The following is a 22,572-nucleotide window of genomic DNA, read 5'->3' on the forward strand; positions in this document are numbered from 1 at the left end:
CATGTGAGATCGGATGCATGAATTTTACTGTATTTAAACTAATGTAGCAACAGGAAGAAAAATGCCATCACATCCTTGAAGTCTGTGGAACTGCATGTTTTATGCAGAGAAAAAAAATAAAGTTAGCTGGATGTTGGTAAGCAGGAGGTCAGAATATAAATTCACGTAAGTGAAATCTACTGGATATTTTTGCAATTGATTTTAAAAGCATGAACCTTACGATTTCTGAGTGTTTTTAACAGATTCTTCACATGCAGAGTTTAGTAAACAGAGATAAAATGATGTAAACTATTTGAAGAAGGTCCATCTGCTCCTCCTCCTCCCCAGAAACGAGGAGGAGGAGGTGGCGAGCGAGAGCGCAGCCAGAACCTACGAGGACAATTAAATGAACTTAAAACTTTTCTTTTTAAGCTGCTGTAAATACAAGCCACCTCTATATATTTGCAAAATTACTTTTTATTTCTGTTAATGATTTAATAAAATCATAAAACCTGTGATTTTATTAAACCCATTCTGATTTATTAATGCCGTTCTGACATCATTCCTCTTCATGTTTTGAGCAGCACTTCATTGGGTCAAACACTTTAGATCTATTTTAGGAGACATGATCACTTGACTTCATGCCCTCTATTTGTGGCTGAAGAGTTAATTGTAAATGCTAAAATGGCAGAAACAGCTCCAATCTTCTGGACTTAAAGCTGCAGTATGTACCTTATTTTAAGAAAGTAATTAAAAGTCAATGCGTCCAGGAGGCAGGGGAGCTCAGTGTTTTTCATATGCAAAAAAATTATTTTAAAAAAAAGTTGCCTACTGCAGCTTTAATGAATTTATTTGTGTTTGCATGTATTGTGTGCAAATAGCAGTGCCAAAACAGCTGGAAAGAAAGGAGCAAATGTGCACTACTTGTTTGCACACATTTAGCACTTACAAAAAGTTTAATTTGTCCAAGGTCAGATTCAAATTCTTTTGTCTTCTTAACTGGATTATATTATGAATGACCACGGTGCTTAACAGCAAACATTAGATTGTGTGATAGTAGAAGGTGCATTAGGAGACAGCCAGAGGAATCTTATTGCATTTCATTAATATTTCATCAGATGTTAAAGCTGCTGTTCGCTTTTCAAAGACGTTTCTTTCTTGAATTTGCCTGGAAACCTGCTCCCTACATGAGTCTTTCCTTTCTGAGCTGGAAGCGGTGCTTTCAAACAGCAGAGAGGGAAAAATAGGCCAGCTGATGACAGAGGGTCAAAGCGTCTGGCTAGGGATTGGGCTTCAGGAGACGCTGTGGGCCTCAGTGTTCAGCGGCTCAGAGTCCAGGAGGCGGAAAAACAGAAATAATGGAGAGTTTTAAGCTAAGGCATGACTTTGCTCCTCGATGTGGCATTTTAAACTTGTTCCAAGGGTTTCTTTGATTATTGCAATTCACTCTTACATCAAATCTAAATCCAATTCTGTGAATGTCAGATTCTGTTAAAAAGAGAAAGTGTTCCTGGTGCAGTGCTCCCCTCTGCTTGCTCTTGTCCTGCTGCTCTCCTCCATCTCCCCAATCCTCTTAGTCCTCCTGCTGCAGACAAAGAGCAATGCTTTACTGCTTTCGCTCTTTGCTCTACAGGGAGATGAAAAATCCTTTGCAGTTGCACTTTGCTGGCCTGTATTATTAGTAGAAAGCTTTCCAGTATTCAGCTGCATTGAGCATTTCTACGTATGTGTGCGCTTGCAGATGTGTGTGTTTGTTTCGTACAGTGTGTTTTTGCCAGCCGTTGCTTTGTCAAGTGATTTGTCTTGACAGTGGTCCCTTGGCCAGCCACAATGGTTACCCTGAGCTCTCTGGTGCCCTCCACGCTCACGACTGACACACACTCACACACACGCACGCACAGGGCCAATGTTGGATTATCCTCAGCACAGATAGTGCTGTTGGTGGACAAAGGGTCTAAAGGATAGAAAAGGGTATTATGGGGGTTTTGGCTACCATCTTTAGTCATCCTCGTCGTCTTTTCAAACAGTTTAGTCGCAGAAAGGATGTTATTCCTCGGAACTGGATTACACGAGTGTCTGGTTTTGTTTTCATGACGTGATCTGACTCTCCTTTCAGAAAGCTGACCTGGCAGTGGCTGGACTCACCATCACAGCGGAGCGCGAGAAGGTGATCGACTTCTCCAAGCCTTTCATGACCCTGGGAATCAGCATCATGTACCGTGTCCACCTGGTGAGTTACCACACATACACAGCAGGCTGTCAGCCACGTGTAATAGCTGTAAAAGACCCACTCAATTCTCTTTTTCTCAAGTGTCTCTTTTTGCCAGTCTAAATCCTGAAGTAATTTCTGCTGCTTGGAGACCTCATGGCATTTCTCACCTCTCAGGTGACGCTTTATCCTCTTCCTGTTTTACTCCATCTGCTGGATCTATTCCTTTCTTGCTTGTTCTTCCCAATATCAACTTCTCAACAATAACCAGCTCCCATCCCTTCTTGTGTGTTCTCATGTTTCCTCCTTTGTCCACCCGCTCTGCCAGCACCAGATGGTGTGTTTTGTAGTGTGAACTTCTTAATGAATGTAGCAGTTTCACTGTTGCTTTCTGCTTGCTCTCTGATTATGGTTCAGCCGTCTTATTCACACGAGCGCTGGCCTGCGCACGCACAAAGAGGAACGAAACGGCAGCAGCAGAGCAGGTGGAATCGAGCCAGCGTTTGCAGAAACCCTGGCCCATTAATCACCGGCCCTCCACCAAAACACAAGGTGACACCAAAGGGCCCAGAGGCCCTGGCCAGAATCTGCTCCGAGATGTTCAGCCACGTGCGCAAGCTAACTGCGCGGTGCTATCCCGGAGGGGCATTTAGTCGTGTTTCTTCGATCCTGTATCTCCACCTCCTGTGCGTCCTTGTTCATCCCTCTCCTTCCTGCAGCCTGCTCACTTCTCGAGTACCTGAAAGAGTCAGCCGCAAACCAACGGCTGGGGGGAATCGATCAATGCTTTGCAGCAGGTTGTAGCCTTAAATGGGCGGTGGGGTAGTGTGTGACCATAGAGGTGGAAAGCCAGCAGGTGGGTGACATCAAGAGGAGACGACGTGGAGCCTCTGTCGCCGCAGGGCCCCCGGTCAAAGAGTGAAATTAGCGCAGACTCGACCCATTTTCTGAGTAAAAAGGTCAGTGAAAGAGAAGCGGAGATAACAGCGTTTGAAAAGGCAGAGAGAACAGAGCGGGATGGGAGATGATAAAGACCCGCATCCCTCTACCTTTGTCTCTCTCCGTTTGCATCTTTCGTTTCCCTGTTCTCTCTTTACGTTCTGGTCGCCCCGGGGCATTTCTAGATCTGATTCACAGCAGTCTCTCGCCATGCTCTGAAATCCAATATTTGAATTTCTGTGACTGCACTTATTTAGTTCTAATCCACTGGCTATTGATCCATGGCTCAGTGCTTTCTGCAGAGGCGGTCTGCCGCTTATTTCAAACTTTAAATGAAAATTTCAGTGTGATCAATAGGAAGGGTGAATGTGATGAATTGAAAGTGCTGGCTACCTATTAATTACCATTTAATTTCAATTTCTCCTCTTTGTCAGCGTGTTTGCCTCTCTGTCTCCTGTTTCTGTCACCTACACACACTGTTTCTCCACTTTATTTCTATTATTGAACACTTGTGTTGTTTTCCAATATAGATTTTTGATGGTAAAGAAACAGCATTTATGCTACGCCAACAACAGATCCTAGAAAGAAGCACAAAATTAAGTCCGACTGGCTTGTTAGAAATCTGGCACTATAAAACCAACCATTGCTTTATACACTCAAAAAAAAATTGCATTAAATGGACTCAATTACACCTTAGGCAGGTTTCCCTCACACTGCAGAGCAAAGTTTAGGAATGTTAATGGAAATTTTTGACCATTCTTCCACAAGAGAAATTTTGAGGTCAGACACAATTAGGTGAAAAAGTTTGCCTCGCACTTTGCTCGAATTCGCCTTGAAAGTGTTCCTTTATGCCCCTTGCTTTTTGCACTGATGGGTATTTGTGTCTGAACAAGATGAGACCATCCTCAAATGATATCCACAAAGTTGGAAACTTGAAGTTCCCCAAAATAATCTCAGCAGTCTGAAGGATGAAGAGTTTCTTTCACTGGAACTAAGGACTTCAGAGCCTGAGCTACTCTATCAAATGTTATTCTTAAAACAAGACAGTCAGGCAGTTCTCCAGGGAACTGTCTAACCCAAACCCAACCACTGAATTGCCAGACAGAGAGGAATGATTCATCACTCCAGAAAACATGCCTCCACCACTCTACAGCCCAGCAGCAGCAGCGTGCTTTACACCACCACCGCATGTTGCATTGAGCTTGGTGATGTAGCTCTTGAATGTAGCTGCACAGCCGCTTAAACCCACTGTCTTGAACCTCTCTATGCTCTGTCATCAGCTCTATTGAATGCCACATAAAGTGAGAAGATCTCTAGCTCCTGAAAAGTTGCCTCTTTGCACAAAGAGCCTCAAAATCCTCTGGCCCCACTCAGTGTTTTTCCTTCACCCTGCCTGACCACATGTCATTTACAATCCTTTCTATTTTTATTCTAACACCACTGACTAATATTTATTAGAGATGAAATTTCAAGGCTGGGCTTACAGTTCAATGCTGAGCTCCTGAGAGCGATCTATCATGTTAAGGTGATAGATCGCTCCACCTATAGATGATAAAGTGAACAGAAAACCTGAAAATGAAGCAATAATTCTTGCAATATAGTTTGTTTCAGGTGGTGGTTAAGTTATTGCACTCTCAGGCAAGTAACTGATATGTGATCAATTTAGCTCTGTCGTACCTCACATATATGTGACACAAGCAATTATCACATCTCCGCATACCAAACATTTTAATGAATATAAAGGAGGAAAATAAATATGAAGCAGATGTATTATATGAACCGAACTGAAACGATGTTGATCAAGTACATTTTACTGCAGATAATGATAGATTGAGATGGTAAAAAGTAAGAAAAGGATAAATATTAAATGCATATTAATATGTTAGTCATGTTTTGATTACTGGGTTGTTAAAATATTTGTCTGATTTGGCTCAGCGTAAACTTGGGTGTGAATTAAGCAATGCCAGGGTCTTTATTCAGCAGAGGGGATACTCTTGCTTGTCTTACTCTGGAGGGTTGTGACTCTGCACTATATTTGTACAAAAAAAAAAAAACATTGAATATATTTCTGCAATTCTACTTCTTGTCTGCAGCAGGAAGAGAACAACCTCTTTCTGTTTTCTCGCTTTCCTCCCCAGCAGTTTCACAGCAGCCTGGGCGATGTCAGTGAGTGCCATATACTATGAAGGTGCCTGTCATGTGATGTGATGCATCACATGATATGGAGCCTGTAACGTATGTGTGACTGCAGGACTGAAATGTTCATTGGATTTATAGGCTCAGACATTACCTGAGGCCTTTTAGAACCGTCATGAAAAAGTAAAGCTTTAATAAAATCTCTATAAAACAAATAACTTGGATCCAAAGATGTCAGCAAAGAAAAGACTAGAAGTAAATGAGCAAAAAAGAGGAGAGCATGGTGGTTAACTAGACTTTAACTGGAGTTAATTGAGGATGCAGAGTATGAAACCTGCATCTGACTCAGCAGCATGACCTTTATTTACTGCATAAATTACAAACACACAAACCTATATGTATTTCATTGGAATGTTATGTACACACCAACAAAAAGTGGTGTGCAGCGGTAAAGTGGCAAGTAAAAGCATACATGGCTTTTGGGTTTTTAGGAAATATTTGTGTGGCATAAAGTGTTTGTATGTGTTTCTGCTAGCTTTGGAGATATAAGGAATGAAATTGTTGCCCACTCTAATTTACAAAATGGATCAAACTCATTTAGATCAAACTCTTCTTTAGATTCAAGAGAGAAGACGAGTTTACCACTATTCTTTGACTGGACAATTCTGCTTTTTTTTTCTTTTTTCTTGTGAAGGTTTTGTGGCCAGACAGGAAAGTGGGTAATGAGAGAAAGATGTGCAGCAAAGGTTACCGGGACTCAAACCTGCGATGTCCGTGTCGAGGACTAAAGCCTCCATTTGTGGGTTGTGCTCTACTCCCCACCATTCTTAACACATGCAATTTTATTTTTTTAATCTAGAGTGTTTGATTGCAACTTTGGCTCCATGTTTGGGGTTGCTGTCCTTTTGTAAAGTGAACCTGAGGTCTTTTGCAGCCTCCTCCTTTAGGATTGACTTCTGACAGACTGTCATCATAAGGGTGTGTTAGTTTTCCACCACTCAGTGTTTTACACCTTTGCTAAAAAAAATAAGTTATTTTGGTTTTCTTTTAACAAAGACTTCCTTCTTGCTACCCTATAATTAAAATGTTTGTGTAGTGCTCAACTATCCGCTTGTCCGGTCTGCAGCTTCCCCAAAGTTAGCTGATGTTCTCGTCGTTGCTTTCCTTGCCCAGCCTTTCCAGTGCAGACCCACAGCTGTACTCTACACCTATATTTAATGTCTTTCCTGCCTTCATCAAGCTGTTCATCAATGGTTTCTAACAAACTTCTGGGTCCTTCACAGAAAAGCTAAACTTTTACTGATACTAAGATTAAAATGCACATAAATGGACCAATTTGTTCTGGAGGCAATTGACTGAACTGGTGCCACCTTACAGGACACTGAATACAAATTTCTATTAGCAGGGGAGCTGTGGTGGCGCAGGGGTTGAGTACAGCCCGCATGGGGAGGCCTTGGTCATGGCCGTCGCAGGTTCAATTCCCGGTCTAGTGACCTTTTCCACATGTCTTCCATCTCTCTCTCATTACCCTGCTTTCTTGTCAAAGCACTTTCAAATAAAAGCCACTAGAGCCAAAAATAAAAAATATTTCTATAAATGTTTGTAAAACTAATATTCTTTCACAGACATTCTCTGCCAAACACATGAAATTTGAGCTTTTAATGTGAAAACATTTTTCGCAGAGCCTGTAGGCACATAAGGTCACATAGATTTGCGCTTTTGTATAAACCAGCCTGACAGGAAGCCGACCGACCTGGTGAGCTCGGGAGGCAGCAGGATGCCGCTGTGAAAGTGACCCCGTTTGACCTCTGCCAAATCAGGTCCTCCCCACAGATTGCCCCCGTGGCCGTTTCATCAGCCGTAACATCTGACAGCATCTGCTCGGACACAATTAGCAATGTGCACATCATCAAAGAGCCCCGAGTGAAAGACACAAGGCAGGGAGGCTCTGGGAGGGATAGCAAGGAAGACAACATAAAAGGGAACGAGGAAGAAACGGGAGGAAAGAGAGGCAGGAGCTGAGCAGAGAGAGGACAAAGAAATCAGAGCAGAGAGGCGAGCAGGTGAGTGTGTGAGGTAAAATGACAAAAGGAAGTTTCTTTCATTGAGTCAGTATTCAGGAGGCGAACCCCTCTGTTGCCTCGGGGGGTGATGGTGTGGTATGAATACGAAAAGGCCGGATGACTTGGTGAAACCCTTGACTGGATAACCTCACCAGCATCTTCAGTCACCTTCCTGGCATGTAGGCAACTCCCCCGGGGGGAACACAGAGAGGAGGAGTACGGGTGATGGGAAGGTGCGAGAGAACAAGGGCAATAAAAGTTAAACGTCCAACTCGCTAATTTAGGTGCCAAGAGAAAAACAAGAGTATGCGTACCGTTGAAGGCATCAGTTTTTAGCTTATTTGTTTTGATTTTCTCATGAAAGCAGGTCATAAAGGATTTTGTTTTTCTGTCTCCATCTTTGCACACGCTTTGATTTGCCTCATATCCTCTTATCGTCTTAAGGGAGGGATGAACACCCGTAAAATGATTCACTGCCTTAATAAAAATAGTTTATACTCAGCAGCAAATGTTTATGTGTAAGAAGACGGGGCAACGTACTGCTTTACTGAACCCTTATAAAATCACATTTGGTTCGTTCTGAGTCTGATTCATGCACCGGAGCAGCTATTCCTGTCAATACCACAACCTTCTGCCTCTTTGGAGTGTTTGAACCGTTACTACCTCACGGCTTGCGGTTGCTGTGTTTTGCCCGTCAGCAGTCAACCACCTGCTGCCTCTGTGCAGGGGGAGCAGAGGTGCTCGTCCGAGAACGTACTGAAACCGCCGTGCAGAAGCTGACTGACAGCAAAGACAGCTGCTGACAAGATTTGAAAGATACACACACGTGCAAAGGTGCTGACGATCTGCGACACACTAACCTTACAAAATGAAGACATTATTCTCCCTCCATACATCTCTAAGAACGGAGCTGAAAGAGCAAAATGCCAGACCGTGTGGAGGTGCCTTTGTTTCTTTAACCTCCTTCACCCTGTGAGATCTTGCATTGGCACAGGTTGTACTTGTGAGACAAAAGGTAGACATCACAATTTTCCAACTTTTCAGGCAGTGCTACAGAACTGGGCGGCTGAAATAGAATAGTTGAAGCCGATTTAAGCAACAAAAAAAATCCTTTCTGTGAGACTCTCACCATCTAACAACTGATGGACAATTTGGCAAAAGTGCTGTAGAATTTTTTTTTTTTACAGATTTTTAAAAGTGATTTTAAAAGATTTGTACAACTTCAAAAGTTTTTTTTCCTCAATTTTTCCCTCCATAACCTTATCACATTATCACTGATATTCCAAGCCATTGTTTGGAATGAGGCAATTGTTAGCTAAGATATATATTCCAAGAATGATGAGTTAACACTTTACTAATAAGATATACTGCCTGATGCAGGTTGTGCTTGGCAAAAGGCAACTTTTACAGGCGTCTCTATCGAAATTAACGACTTCCTGAGGAGGTAATTGGGTCATTTGATTTAGGTTTGTAGGAGCCTCTCTGCAACTGAAGGTTGCAGTGGTTCTCAGGAACTGACGATGTTTCTTTAGGGTTCTGTTTGAACGTAAAGCTGTACCTCATTTTTAAGTTTTATGCAGCCTCTAAAAATAATGGTAACACAATAAGAGTCCTCTTTGGATCCACTTTGATATCAATCAATCACGTTTGTTTGTATAGCACATTTCATCGAGGCAGTTCAAAGTTTTTCACATCATAAAAGTACAAAACTAAAAAGTCATAACGCGCAGTGACTGAAGAATTTTATTTCAGTGTGAAATGAATAAAGTATTTTTGACTTTGATTTCGCTCCGAAGTTGAGTCTTAAATTAAATGGGATTGAGTTTTCAAAAGATAAGTAGATGTTGAACTGCTGTACATGCAGAGGGTTTAAAGGTGGATCTTCAGCAGATCGTTTCTTCTCTGGGAACATCAGAGAAAAAGACAAACAACCTGAATTTCAACCTCCAATTAGAGAACGTCACAAAATACCTCATTTCATATGAGACTCTGCTTTATTTGAAGAATTTCATGTTTCCACCTCTCTTTCATACAACTTGACAACCAGATATTCCGACTTTAACAGCTGACATCAGATCACAAACATATTCCAGTCCTTAAAAATCTTCTGTTTGAGATTTCCATTTGTTCAGAGTTCGTCCAGGTGCCTCTCATGTTAATCTGTGAATCTTCTGATGTTTTTCAGCTGAAATTGGAACAAAACAGATGAGATTTGTTTCTTTCTAAATTCCCATCAGTCTCTCCAGCTCTCCTTCTTTTATCGATTTCAGTCTGAACTAAATTTGACCACTCTGCTTCAAAATGTCCTGCTGCCTTCATGAGCTATCATCGTGCTTCTGCTGTTTGGTGTTGAGTGCAGAGTTATTTTATCAGAACTGGAGTGGAGAGAAAAAAAAATGTCTTTGAAGAGCAAAAAGAGCGAACCAAAACTATGAAAGTACAAAGTTGCTTTCTCTGCTCCTAGTTTACTTAAATGCTCTCAAAAAGGCATATTTAAAGGAAGAAGTGTCTCCTGTGGAAAAAACTCATGACACGCTTTTGAAAAGAGGAACATTTTATGCAGTTTCCACAGAGTGCTCATTAGTGCGTCTGCTTCATTCACACTATTGACGATCCCATTCAGCCCTTGAAAAGCACAACTTTGAGTCCAAAAGGCAACATTTTAGCGCACAAAAATCTTGAGATTTCCTGAGCAGCACAATCTCCAACTGTTTTCTCTTTTGTCCTTGTAATCTCTTTCTCTTTCCCGCCTCTCCCTGCCTGTCCTCTCTCTCCGCCACCCTCTCTGCCATCTGTTAGCACGGGAGTCCCTCACCTCCCCGGCTCTGTTTTAGCATAATAACAGCACCTCGGTGGGAACTTAAGATGCAGGCACGCCGGGGCCAGCAGTTCACAAAGCGCTTCTTCAGCATGCACCAACCCGAACAAGCGAACAGGAAGACTCTCGTCAGCACAACCTCTGGTGCCAACTGAAGGCGACTTGGCATCATTTCTCTCCTTGCAGCAGCACTCTACCTTCAAGAAGGCCATTGTGTGCTTCAGCACACTGCTCGTCTATTTCCAGACCACTATCATCATTATCGTCACAAGCAATTACCCCTTGCAGATAGAACGGTGCACATTATGACTGGCAGACTGATTTGAATCTTGTTCAAAGTGTTAGTGAATCTCAGTCTTTGCCCCTGATTTCCGTAACCAGGCTTAAACACAAGTGATTACGGTTGCATTAATGAGTTTTTCCATCTCTGCACGTGTCTTTTAGCATAACAAATGCCCTACGAAATCATTCCCCCTCTCTTTGCCTCAAATTTGATTTTGAAGGGCCTCAGAAATCTATCAATATTTTGTTCCAGCTTGCGTGAGGTCTCCTAGGAACACTTAATTGAGTATATTTCCATAAAAGTGATTTAGGCTTGTTCACATGGGCTCCAGAGTGTTTCTGAAATGGAAGATAAGCAGTTTCTACACGACGTGTTATGCCTTTGTCTTGTAATAGCGCTCAGACAGTCAGGTTTCTTGATCACCTTCACTATGTGAGCGCCCTCCCTGCCCCGACAGCCACCTCCATTTCCTGGTCGTTAGCAGATGGTGGATTGTGCGACAGTGTGTAAACGGCTAATGTTCTCTTACTGAATTTGCAGGAGAGAAATACAATATGAGTGTTCACAAACTCATATGAATATGCATGCAGACCCGTTTTGATGCTGGTTCATCTGCAATTGGTTTCATTTAGAGGACAAAAGCTGCTGGCGGTGGATAATGAAACATTAGAAATTAGCCCCTGGTTTCCCACTGGTGCACTGACTGCTGACCTTATTTTAGCTACTTTATATCCCGCTAACCAATCCAAACAGATATATAGCAGCCCTGTAGCTGCTTCGGCATTGCTAGCCTTATTGCTCGAGCCAACGCTATTAATCTTCTTCCCTCTTTTCCCTCTGAGCGTGGCTACTGTTCACCCCAGTCCTGCTGGAAGTCAAGTATAGGTCATGGAAATGAATTTATGTTTAATGCAGCCATAATGGTTCAGTTGATTATCAGAGGCCTCTCCCTGTAAAGCATTTTGCCTTCTCGGAAGACAAAATGCTGCCTGTTGACTGTACTTCATTTAATCGTTCTGACCTCCACTTGGTTTTTATGGTTGGACTTTATACTGCATCATGTAGTTTCAATGTAAGGCAAACTGCACCAAATGTACACATTACAAACAACAACAGTTTATGTTTGTGTTTTCTTTTGTTCAAGTAGTCGGTAATTATGAAGGGGTAGAAAAAAAAAGACGAATTTCATAATTTCTGATGAATTTGAGAAACAGGGCGATTTCTATCAAGTCAATACCCAAGCCACGTTTGGAGTATGTCTGTGCCAGCTTCGCACATCTAGAAAGTTTTGCTCATATTTCTTTTCAATATTCCCACAGCATGACGCCACCATCTCTCTGTCTTACAGTGCTCCTGCACACACTGTCTTGCTTGCCAAAAAATTACATTTTTGTCTCTTCCACATGCTTGCACTGTCCTCTACATGACTTACTGCAGTTTTTTGACACAGCTCCTCAAGCCTTCCCGTCAGCCTTCTCTTGAAGTTTTAGAGCATATTTATTTAAAATCACCTTTTTTCATACAGGTAAATCTCTCTGAGACATGGTGTCTCATTTTCTAGAGTGATGTTTTTAATATACATTTAAAACCTTAGTCATCCGTGACTAATACCCATCCTGCTTACAAATTATCCTCACTGAGCTGTGGATCTGTAGGAGCTGAAGCTCCAGCTACCCTAGGCCTCCTGGCTGCTTCTCTGAATAATGCATATTTGCAGTAGTGCCATAATTTTCCTGTTAACAAATGATGGTCTGAACAATGCCCCAAGAATTGTCCAAAACTATTGTCTTATGTCCTAACTTTGCTTTAAAGCAAACTGTCCCTGACCTGTTGTGTTTCCGCTCTTCATAAAGTAGCTTAGCTGATCTTACCTCATAAATATTTCAGGGCTTTATAGAACAGCCGGATGTGGGCTCCGTTAACTAATTAAGCGACTTTAGAGGGCTAGTTGGGTCCCCTGGATCTTACTTGGGGTTTACCGAGACAAGGGAGCTGAATACAAATGGAAGCCACATTCTGTCAGCTTTTTATTGGTACATGTTGAAAATCAAGGCATTTTTCTGCCATTTGCAAATCCTCGACTGCTTTGTTTTGGTCTTTCACATTAAACTTTAATAAAATACATAGATGTCTGTGGCTCTAACATGAAGTATACATATTTTTGCAAGGCAAAAGTGTTTTAGCAGCAGATTCTGGGAAGCAAAGCCTCTTATCTCTGTTGGTGTATCACTTTACAGCTCTGTGCCACTCTGTTGACATTTCATGGGAGACTGAGTTTGTGCTTTCATACAGCATTGATCTGAGAGTTTACATGCAAATGAGATACACATAATTACAGTGCTATCTGTTTAGGACAGGGAGATCTGTGTTTATCGCACCAAAATCACTTTATTTATGGTAGGAGTCACCTTTTTCTGTCGTATCCAAAGTAAAGCAGGGAGCAGCTAATGTTAGTTACGCAAACTAAACTGGCCTCAAGCAAGGGAGTCGGCACTCTTCCGTTTCATTTTCAAGAGATACTTGAAAATGCCAATTAGTTCACTTTTTGTTCCATCTGCACTGTTTTAGTGTTTATACTCTATATTTTATACTATATTTTTTTATGTTCCTGTCACAAACGTCACTGTGCTTTTGGGATTTTATTTTATAGCTCAAGAGAGAATAGTACAGTTTTCAAGTGTGATTACAGTAGCATGAATTTAAAAGTTTTGTGTTAACAGTTCTGTGAATTTATGTTCATCCTTGTAATACGGAGAATCACCTTTTGTTGCATTACATCCGCAAGTCTTTCACGGTGTGTGTCTATGAGCTTTGCCAATTCTTCTTTGCAAAACAAGTTAAACTGATTTATTGAAGGTCATGAGTCTGGCTCAAAACTCTAACCACTGGATTTTACATCTGGACGGTGACCGGGCCATTCAGAAATATTTGTTGTTAAATCTGAGGAGTTAGAGTTAGAGTAATACTGCAATGCTCTTTAAGCACAAGATGGGATCCTACTTCAGATTTAAATGTGCAAAGAAAGTTCTCATTGGATTTGAGGAAGCTTCAAGTATCTTTTTTTTATCATTCATGTAATCAGTAACGTATTTGTGTTTGTTGTGTTTCAGGGACGTCGGCCGGGCTACTTCTCCTTCCTGGATCCCTTCTCCCCTGGCGTCTGGCTCTTCATGCTTCTGGCCTATTTGGCCGTCAGCTGCGTCCTCTTTCTAGTGGCCAGGTAAGGGTAAACTTGGTGTTTGTAGAGGAGGATGAGAGAAAAGAACAAGAGGAGAACAAAGAGTTGACTACAGAGCTTAAAAACAAAAAGACGACGAGTTGTTTGGGGGATACACAGAACAGGAAACAGGTGTCTGTTCCCTCACTTCTTTTAAGTTTTTGTGGTTGATCTGCAACACCACAGGGAAAGGAAACGGTCTGTCGTTCTAGCGACGGGTCGTTAGAACCACACTGCCACCTGCTGGCCAGGAAGAGTACTGTTAGATCTGCTGCTGAAACGTCACGACGAGATTAGATTGAACCTTATAAATTTCTTGGGAATTCAGTTTCCAGCAACAGTAGCCAAATAGAAAGTTCATCAATAAATATAAAAAGAGGCTAAATATTTGTAAAAAAAAAAAAAAAAAGGGTAAAGACCATGAAAGAATACAAACATAGCAACAACATCTTGATGATAAGGGTACCTTGATATACCTCAAACATCTTAAATGCATATACGTATGTCATTGTATAATTATTGTTAGATCTAGTAACAAAAGAAGTTTAAATTATTGTTGAATAACAAGGATAAGTGTCAGTGATCCCAGATCAGCTGGTTCATAAAACCTCTAGAGAGCTCTTGGTAAATGATATGCAGCACAAATTATAAAATAACCTGAGGTCTCCCATATAGCTTCCTAATTCAGTTGTTTTGGAGACAAATCACACAGTAGTTAAAATTTGAGCAAGATATCTGCAAATAATCTAATCTCTCAATGTTGCACACAACCGATTCTTCATGCGCGTCCCATGTTGCTTTGTGCATTCGAAATTCACAGCTGATTTCTCTGTTATTAAAGCGAGCTGCACTGTGGGGATTGAAAAGAAAGCTGTTTGTCTCTCTGGAGAGCCAAGGTGACTTTGTGCTCACTTTGTTGTTGCAATCTCTTTGCTCCTTGTCATTTGCTCCTCTTTATGTCTCAATATCTATGTGGCTCTTGGGTTTATTCACTCTGATTCATTCCTCCAGACTCTGAATGTTTATATAACCTCCACCTTCTCCTTTTTCCCCTGCAGACTGACGCCGTACGAATGGTACAACCCCCACCCCTGTCTGAAGGGACGCTGCAACTTGTTGATCAACCAGTACTCACTCGGCAACAGCTTCTGGTTCCCTGTTGGAGGATTCATGCAGCAGGGATCCACCATTGCTCCCAGAGCATTGTCAACACGTTGCGTCAGCGGAGTGTGGTTAGTACTGGCAATTTTTTCCAGCTTTCAAATCCGCAAATGTAACACGCGTTCAGCTCTGCTCTGACCTACTTTTGCTGCAACGTGAATTGCATTTCATCTTTTGTCTGTCCTTGCCACCACTTAAAGAATTGTTGTCGTTCTACTTTTTAAAAAGTGCAATCATGTCTTCAAAAATGTTTTACTATTTTTTTTGTGACGGCCGTAATACTGAAGCAGAACTTAAGACCTGAACTGTAGTGTTCAGAAAAAACCAAAGGATCAAATAAATGCCCCCTGTCTTATTCCATTAAGATTCCATTAACATGATCTTGTTTTTACAAACACATCATTTCCAAAAGCCTCATAGTTTGGGGGGGAGGGAGTTTCATTGTAACCGAATGCATATTTGTGAAATGGCAGAAAAAAATATGAATGTCTTTTGCAAATGTTTTGTAAATAAAACCTGAAAAGTGTGGCATGCATTTGTATTTAGCACACTGAAGTAAACCACCTTTGACTGCATAGATAAACTCGCTTTACTAAACAGCTGACGTCTGGGAGAATGTGAGTTTTATTTTCAACGCCAAGAAGAATTCAAATAAAACTAATTAAACTTTGCACTTGTTAAGCACCAAAACATAAAAAAGTTGTTTGACATTGGAATAATTTTGTGATGCACTACATAAAGTAGATACATAAAACTTTATGCATTACATAAAGTAGATGCATAAAAAAGTAGATAGATTGTACCTGGGAAAACAGGTACAATAAATTTGCATCAACATATTACAGAAATGACCCAGGAAATCCCACTGGAAGCAATAAAAGCTTCTCTTTGAAGTAAACTAATTACTTAATAAAGGTGGGAAATTATAGTGTACTGCTACAGTTAAAAGTGACAGTGAAACGTGAAAAATATATAAGGTTTGTGGTAGAGGCAATAAAGCATTAATACTACTGAAATGAAATGGATTTATTCACTGTAGAGTACTGCATATACATGAACATGTAAATAAATACAATTACACGTGAGTACATTTCAAGTAAATGAATGAAAATAAATGAAAAAAATGAATCAACCAGGAAAAGAAGAATGTTAGATATAAAGAGTCTATTCATTCCTATTGAAATCCCAGGTTTCTATAATGTTAAAACATGAGAATAGAACAAATAATTTCAGACATTTTACTATTTATAATAAGATTTACAACGTGTACATCTTAAGAGGATGACAAACTGAGAAACATTTGGAGAGGAAACATGGAAAAAATGCTACAATAATATGGTTACCTATGAAACAAGATGAGATGGACTTTATTGATCTCAGAATTGGTCGATTCATATGCATATGTGTGCTCAGTCTTATTTGTTGAAGCATCTTTTGATTTTATTATGAGCATTTGGCCTTGTGGGGAAGGACTTTATCTGCATGCCACATCTTGACTTGACAGCCTTTTCTGATCTTCCTCTTCTTTTCCAAAAGGCTCCACACTTGTCAAATCTCCTGTGCGCCGCCCTCTCACATCACACCACAGCTTTTCAATCAGATTCAGGTCCGGAGTCTTGCTGAGGGATTCAGAAACATTATTCTGCTTTTGACGAAGCTATCCTTCCGGTGGAGTGGATGCTTGATTTTGGTTGTGCAGTAAAATGAATTTCATTTCCAGCTTCATCCGCAAGCATAAAAGTTCTCCACATACATTAACTATTTGGAGCGGTTCATAACAATCCCTTCAACACCTTCCAACTTTGTCCCAAAAGCCAGATGAAGAAGCCAAACTTGCCCAAAGCATGATACTACTACCACTATGCTTCATCATGGGTGTGGTGGTCTTTTAATATTGTATTGTTTTTCTACATTACTTTTTGAAATTTTGGGCAAAAAGTCCAACACATCAGAACAGAACACACTATCACGGCTCCGTTTGAAATTATAGCTGGGAAGCATTTTTCACTTTGTTTTGGGGTGATAAAATTGTAGGACGTTGTCATCGCATGTATTACAGAGCGCAACAATTTCTACAACTGCATTGCAGCTGAATAATGGAGTAACAACCTGTTCTTGGTGAAGTGGTGACGTTTTACACTTACTGTATTTGAAACCTTCTGAAAAATTGGACTGTTCATCACTGAATCTTAATCTGTCTGTATGAGCATGTTGTATTGGTGTGAGCTACTTTTATTAGATCACATATATATCTAATCCGTTTGTCTTTTAAACTGGCTGTTGACATGAGGGCAACTGAACTGAATTGATCAGAAATAAATTGAAGGACAGATAAACTACATTTACAGTAAACGTCCCTCCTTTTGCAGTGATGTTTAAACAATCCAGTTTGTTCAGTTTATTTTGTCCCAGAGAGCAAAAACTTAAATTCTTTAGTTTCCTGACAAAGTGAAATAATTTGTGTTGTTTTCTGTTTTTATTTTTGTTTGTTTCAAGCATTTTTCTCTGATTTGGGTCGGCTCTGGTATGTTTACTCCAGAGTTTCAGGACGTCAGTTTTCAAAAACCTCTTGCGCATTTGAGACACTGTCTTTCTTTTCATGTCTGCTTTTGCATCCTATCCCACCATTGCCCCAGTTCTCCATCCATTTCCACCGACCCCCTTCATCCATCCAGCACCTCACCCACCGTGAAACCTCCTGCCGTGTTTTCTCCTCTCAGGTGTGGAGTTTATTTTAATCTTCCCACACTTCCACCACAATAATTTATCTTCATATAGCAGTCTGCTTTTGCATAAATTCATAGATGGATACATATGTTCTTTATCTCTGCCCTCCTCCACAGGTGGGCCTTTACATTAATCATCATCTCCTCGTACACCGCCAACTTGGCCGCCTTCCTGACTGTTCAAAGGATGGAGGTGCCAATAGAGTCAGTGGATGACCTGGCGGATCAGACAGCGATAGAGTACGGCACCATGCATGGAGGATCCACTATGACTTTCTTCATGGTGAGAGCTCATATTATAATAGCTTTTCTTTTAAAGACATAATTTCCAGTCGAGGGGTCAGATAGGCATCAGTCTGATCCTGAGGTGGCTGCTTTTAATTTTGAGCGTTTCCTTTTTTGCAGTGGATAGCTTGTACAATTTACAACTTCAAAGATGTTTAAAGGTAATAATTAGGTGCACAAGTTCCCATGTGAATTACTTGTGGATTTTTTTGCCAGCCACCAAATTGATGGATTTCATGGCACAAACTTAGCTTTAAGTTCAGATACTTTAAGTACAGTTGAATTCAATGGCTTCAGAAGGCCAAATTTGATCAATAATTTATTGATCTCTTTTGTATCATTGTCATGTTGAAACATTAAATTACATAGAAGTTGTCATATTGCTCAGATTGGTTGAAAATAGATGGGAAATTAAGGACATCCCAGGAATCACTACGGATGAACTGGAAGCTGATGAAAAATCAGTGAATCAGATTTTTACCAAATTTTGATTTGGTAAAAATTAGCGAAGGAGTTTTGCATTTCCACGGACGAACAACAATCCCCTGCACCAAATTTTACATCTTCAAGTTCAATTTAAATCTATTTACTAGTCCTAATAAATAGTATTTTTGCGAGAACCGGCCAAATTGAATAAACCAAAACTGAAACATTTAGTTCATCTCGATTGATAGCTGAAAAAATAATGTTGCTAAAAAGCACTCAGTTTTATCTAAACACATTGCGGGTGTGTATGTGTGCATTTGTTTCTTCTTTATGCATATTTTCACTTGAGAAAATCCAAAATAAGTTCAAATTTGAAGTATTTTTTCTGAAATCCGTTTTATTTTTTCTTTGCGTTCTTATTTATATATTTAATAAATAATGAATAACCAACATTAACTATAAAATCTGAAACATGCACATGAAAACTAGGTGTGAACTTGTCATTTTAACTTTGAGATTGCTCTGACTTCCAAAACTCTTGAGATCAATAAGTCAGACAGTAAGAGTTTGGATCCTCCTCATCACCTGCTTGTCTTTCTCCTTTTACTATAAGTTTTATTTCTGTCCTGCCTGCCCACTCCGCCATCCAATATCCTCCTCCTCAAGGAGTCAGTCAGCTGTCCAAATCCCATTCCAACCTCTTTCATCTGCTGCATATTTTGACCTCAGAGAGAGACAGAAAAAGACACTAACAGTGAAGGACTGTGTTATAGAGGAGAAAGGAGACATTAGTCCTCCTCTCCTTGATGCTTTTACACTTACTGGACCCTGAATAACTCAGGGCAAAACCGGTTAAGAGCACATGTAAGAAAGGCAGTGATATCATTTGAAGTCTTTGGTCTAAAATCTGTAGATACTCAAATTGAAACTCGTTTGCGGCCGAAGGAGGAAAAAAAAAAAAAAACACAAGCAACTAAAAAAAAAGCAGACAAAGCAGAATCACTGAATCGGAGTTTGAATAAATCCATCAGTCAAGAAAATGAAAAGGGAAAACAAATAAAAACTCATCTCCACATCAGCAAAGGCAGAAAATGTTTATCTGCAGCTAATAAACCTTTGCCGCCTGACTTCTGCAGCTGACTGTTTGTTTATTCTGATCCGATCTCGCCCTGGTGCCGCCTTGCAGAACTCTCGCTACCAGACCTACCAGCGCATGTGGAACTTCATGTACTCTAAGCAGCCCAGCGTGTTCGTGAAGAGCACAGAGGAGGGCATCGCTCGGGTTCTGAACTCCAACTACGCCTACTTGCTGGAGAGCACCATGAATGAGTACTACCGCCAGAGGAACTGCAACCTGACTCAAATTGGAGGACTGCTCGACACCAAGGGCTACGGCATCGGCATGCCACTGGGTGAGAGGGGAACGGTGGGAGGGAGAGACATCGCAAATGAGAGCAAGCCGACATTTATTGGTGGAGTAAAAGGAGAAGGAGGTTTGGCGTAAAATGACAACTTCAGAGGCTGAGGCTGATAGTTTCACCTAAATGTGCTGTAAAATTCACTGTGAAGCCTAGAAAAGGAAAAAGAAGAATAGGAGCATTAGTTGAAGAATGCACCATAAGCGTTGCATTGGAGGGTTAAATTGAAAAGTAAAGCTCCTACATAGCAAAACAATTGGCTCCTATTTTTGGACAAAGTGATGCAAAAAGTGTGAAATGAGCAAGACCTTCAGCCGGGCTTTTACAGAACAGTTTCTTTGCTAAGGTGAGACAGGAAGGGAGTTTAAAGTATCGTTCCAAATAAATGTTTCTGAGAATTTAGAAACGATTTTATTTGTACTTTGATCTCCTGCAGCATGAAAAAGAATATGTCTTCAGTAAATAAGATTTGAAATCTTTTGATGTCTACAAGATAAAAATTCAGTCTTTCTGTGGATTAGATTTTATACCTGACACTGGACATGCACTGTGAAATCAATTTCAGGTATTTGATCTTAAATCTGAACAACTCCTTCTGAATTCAACATTCATGTTTCACACTAAACTCTATAGCAAAAATGCTCTTTAGATCAGACTCTGATCTGAGTCTGATTTCCATCATTAGCCTTCGGGCAGGTGCTATTAACACAGCATACAAACACAAAGATCCATTAAGCAGGAATGCAAATACTGCCAGTTAAGGAGGAAAACATTAATGAAGATAAATGAAAGGTGCCAATTTTCAAAAAGAACAGTACAAACATCCTGACATTTGTCAAACCTTTGGAGAACCAAATCCTAGCATCAGAAGTACCAGTAATTCTGCAACAGATATAAAAGTAGAAATACTTAAAAATAGTTCATTTATAAAAGGTATGCAAGTGTTTTAATCTGCAGCCTTTTTGGAGAAGTTCGATGCACACATAATAAGTGTTATCATAAGTATTTTTATTAGTAATGTCCTACTCAAGATACTAATTAAAGCATTGTAGGATCAAGAATTGGGTGATATTGAATACCATTCCTGTTAAAACTAGTAAAATATCAAGTACAGTAAGGTGATTTTGCTCACTCGCTATTTCATGACGCTGTGTTTTCTGTTTTTCTTGATATCAGAAACTCTTGTCCCATTACATTGTTAACGAGTTTAAGGTTCTACAGCAGAGTAAAGAAATCAACACCTGTGCTGACAGTGCACTCCCACAACTCCTGAAACAGATGATAATGTTTTCCCAGTCAGTCTGCGTCACACAGTCACTGGCCTCTTGGTGCTGGTGTTCAGCCCACTGGAGTTTGTTTGGATGGTAGAATATCCACTGGATGTAATTTCTTTACATTTAAACACTTCAATAAGACGTTATGCATCCATCATGACTCATTTGGACACGGACAAATTGTGTCAGCGCAGCAACATGTTATGTGTTTGATGAAACTACGTAAGGAGAAGATCTGCCTTCACTTCTGGTTTCAGAATTGGGTGCACACACAGACGAAGGTTTGACCACATTTAGTACAAGCAAATAGGTTTGCTAAAATTAAGTCTTTAGTCGACTCATGCCTTGCTCCTGCTCACCAAGTTTTCATGCAACTCAATTTGCCAAATTGTTCGGCTAACGTTTTTCTCTCCATTTTGGTACAAATTGCTGAAAATGCAGCTTGTAGTAAAATTCAGTGCCATTCCAGTGAGCTGTGTGAGGATAAATTTAGCATTTTTTAAAAAACTTTATATTTAATAATAAAAGTTTTAGTTATGCTCTGCACAGCTGTCTGCAAATGGACAGCTGTCTGAGAACAGCACAAAGAGCAGCCAATGTAACAAAGATGGACAGGAATCTTAGTCAGCCATGGAGCGTCTTTTACCGCAAACATAAATGTAAGGTGAAAATTATAGATTTTACAGATCAGTAAAGTAGCATGAATGGTCGATTACAGTTTTACAAGTCTGATTTAATTTCAGACGGTAATTAAAATATCTGCTATCTGTCTTTTAAAGGGTATGTATATACCTAGTTTCACTTTTTATGAGCAAAAAAATGAATGGGATAATGAAACCACAGTTAAAAGGAAAAAAAATGCATATCAGTTAAGTTCGTCAGGGTTTTCTGACGTATAAGCTACAAGTGGAAGATGCATTGAGTTCTTCTCTTTGCAATCTGCTATATTACTGTTCCAGAAAGGACCTTCTCCCTTTCAGCTGAAGGAGTAGGAGAGGCGGCGTATAATCAGCTGATTGCAATCTGAAATTTATGCCACTAGGTGTGAGAGCCGTCGCGACAATGAGCCTTTAGAAAAAAAACGGGGACCGACGCAGGATTATTCAGTCAAAAGGCCTGCCTCTGATTTTATCTACAAATTAACTGCCAAACCAACTTCAGCCACACAGACATAGGCTTGTGTGAAAATATGATTATGTTCTGTATCGTAAAGTTCTGCAGGTTTCAGAAACTTTTAAGCATCCAATGTAAGAAACTTTTCCTGTTCTGCCTTCTCTCCGTCCTCCAGGGTCAGTGTACCGCGATGAGTTTGACCTCGCCATCCTCAAACTTCAGGAGGACAATCGTTTGGAGATTCTCAAGAGGTTTTGGTGGGAGGGTGGCAAGTGTCCAAAGGAGGAGGACCACCGGGCCAAAGGTTGAATTTTTCTTTTGAGGGCAATCCTCAGTGTCATCATCCCTCGTTCCCATTTCCTCAGGTCTGGGTATGGAGAACATCGGCGGGATCTTCGTGGTGCTCGTGTGCGGCCTGCTGGTAGCAATCTTCATGGCTGTGCTGGAGTTTGTTTGGATGTTAAAACAGGCCCCAGGGAATGAGGTGGGAAAAGCTTATTTGACCTTGACATACTTTGCTTCCTT

The 22,572-nt window shown here is 40.5% G+C and overlaps 1 protein-coding gene across 2 annotated transcripts in view; it reads left to right on the top strand.

The window, feature by feature from the left end:
* Nucleotides 1-22,572, top strand: part of grik4 (glutamate receptor, ionotropic, kainate 4) — a 323,313-nt gene that overhangs the window by 296,498 nt on the left and 4,243 nt on the right. The window contains exons 14-21 of one of the 2 annotated variants that reach the window (XM_055028391.1): nucleotides 2,096-2,209; nucleotides 13,538-13,647; nucleotides 14,703-14,876; nucleotides 17,442-17,525; nucleotides 17,649-17,814; nucleotides 19,429-19,654; nucleotides 22,223-22,351; nucleotides 22,413-22,531. In XM_055028391.1, coding sequence (XP_054884366.1) covers nucleotides 2,096-2,209; nucleotides 13,538-13,647; nucleotides 14,703-14,876; nucleotides 17,442-17,525; nucleotides 17,649-17,814; nucleotides 19,429-19,654; nucleotides 22,223-22,351; nucleotides 22,413-22,531 — 1,122 coding nt within the window. The remainder of the gene's footprint in view (nucleotides 1-2,095; nucleotides 2,210-13,537; nucleotides 13,648-14,702; nucleotides 14,877-17,441; nucleotides 17,526-17,648; nucleotides 17,815-19,428; nucleotides 19,655-22,222; nucleotides 22,352-22,412; nucleotides 22,532-22,572) is intronic. The other variant, XM_055028392.1, reaches the window with a different exon arrangement.

The sequence above is a fragment of the Poeciliopsis prolifica genome, unplaced genomic scaffold, assembly GCF_027474105.1.
Source record: "Poeciliopsis prolifica strain line A6 unplaced genomic scaffold, Auburn_PproV2 SCAFFOLD004, whole genome shotgun sequence".
NCBI classification, from domain to species: Eukaryota; Metazoa; Chordata; class Actinopteri; order Cyprinodontiformes; family Poeciliidae; genus Poeciliopsis; species Poeciliopsis prolifica.